Genomic DNA, 1,546 nt, shown 5'->3' with positions numbered 1-1,546 from the left:
CACTACACACACACACACACACATATATATATATATAATATATATATATATATATATATATATATATAATAATAATAATATATATATATATATATATATATATATATATATATATATATATATATATACGTATGAATGTATATATACACTACATGCATGACTGCCTTACGTCACATACACCTTTGCGCCCACCTAACACTGTTCAAAAATCATCCAATTGTATTCTTCAGGCAAGCGCATTTGAACACTAAACACTACGGCTGGGTGACTAAGACGCTGGTAGAGTGGTTCGCGCCCCAACGGCTCAGTAACTCCGATAACTACATGCCCTTGCTGTCGTATGCTATGGATGTGCTTTTGCCCGAGGTGTGTCGTTTGGCGGAGTTGGGAAGGGTAGTTGTGTGAGGTGTGAGTTGTGAGCACCTTCGGATAAATAGCGTTTCATTCTCGGATTCCGAAGCATTTGGTGGGAATGAATTGTACGTGTACTGGATCATGGCAATATGTGAATGCTTGCATTCATGGATGTGTGCATTAATATTGTGTTGTGTGAACGAATTGGTTGATATCCCGATGTGCGGGTGTCGCAACGCTTGCGTCACCAGACTGTTTAGAGTGGCTCCCATATGCCAGATGCTTGGACATGTATTACCGCACTCGCAATCCTTCGATGCTTGTGAACCACCAACCAATACAGAAGCACATGCATCAAACAATACTACCAGAGAGCAGCCTTCATCCTTACGATATCCAGTGTCCAGTTGCATAGCTGGTACGCACTCGCTATATAGGAACTCGTAGAGGGCGACCACAGGGGTGTGAGATACATGTGTGGTTTGATTCGATGCTACGCGCGTATCCTTACCCATTGCATGAAGAGTAGCTGACCAACCATTCACGCTGACATGACATCTCTGCATGTCACAGGTGATCATCCGACTGGTACGAGACAAGAACGAGTGCACCTACGAGGAGGCCGAGAGCATCATGCTGAAGTAGCGCAGGCTGGGCCCAATTGGGCTTGGACACGCTTAACCAATGGCTTCTTGGCCTAATTCTGGGGGTCTCTCCAGAGACGGGTGTACTGTGTGAGAGTACACAGTCGGTGCCTGGTAGTAACAGCACACGGGTTGGCACACTATACTAGCAGGCCTATTTTAGAGTGGACGGAGGGGGAGGGGGGGAATTCCTGCTGGTTTTATATTATTAGTTGATAGATAGTACATCAGCCATCACGGGCATCTCCGGTGCTTGTTGCCAGCATAACCATAACACATCGTGTTCTTTGGAATTGGAACAGGGAGGTATGGCCAGATTTTTCATACATAAACAAATCTCCTGGATATGACATACGGAACAGACCTGCGCAATTTGGGACAATGGGTGCTGTCTGAACACCCAGAAGCCTCTCTGACCCCACTGGCATCGCCATTTCTCCGATATATCCGAGTTGTGAGAAAGTGGTGACGACCTTAAGCGCTGTGTTTGCACGCAATGTTTGCTGTGCAAAGCGTATCATTTATGACCGTACATACGTATGTTTGCT

At 45.2% G+C, this 1,546-nt stretch overlaps 1 protein-coding gene across 1 annotated transcript; it reads left to right on the top strand.

The window, feature by feature from the left end:
- Positions 1–156: 156 nt before the first annotated feature.
- Positions 157–999, top strand: SARC_14943 (hypothetical protein; the record flags this gene model as incomplete). The annotated part of the gene is made up of 2 exons (XM_014290927.1): positions 157–366; positions 928–999. 2 exons carry the CDS (start codon positions 157–159, stop codon positions 997–999), a joined length of 282 nt encoding a protein of 93 aa, XP_014146402.1.
- Between the last annotated feature and the right edge of the window lie 547 nt (positions 1,000–1,546).

This window comes from Sphaeroforma arctica, assembly GCF_001186125.1.
Source record: "Sphaeroforma arctica JP610 unplaced genomic scaffold supercont1.5347, whole genome shotgun sequence".
Lineage (NCBI taxonomy): Eukaryota > Ichthyosporea > Ichthyophonida > Sphaeroforma > Sphaeroforma arctica.
The sequence above is the reverse complement of the archived record's forward strand: the minus strand, read 5'-3'. Positions and strand labels throughout refer to the sequence as shown.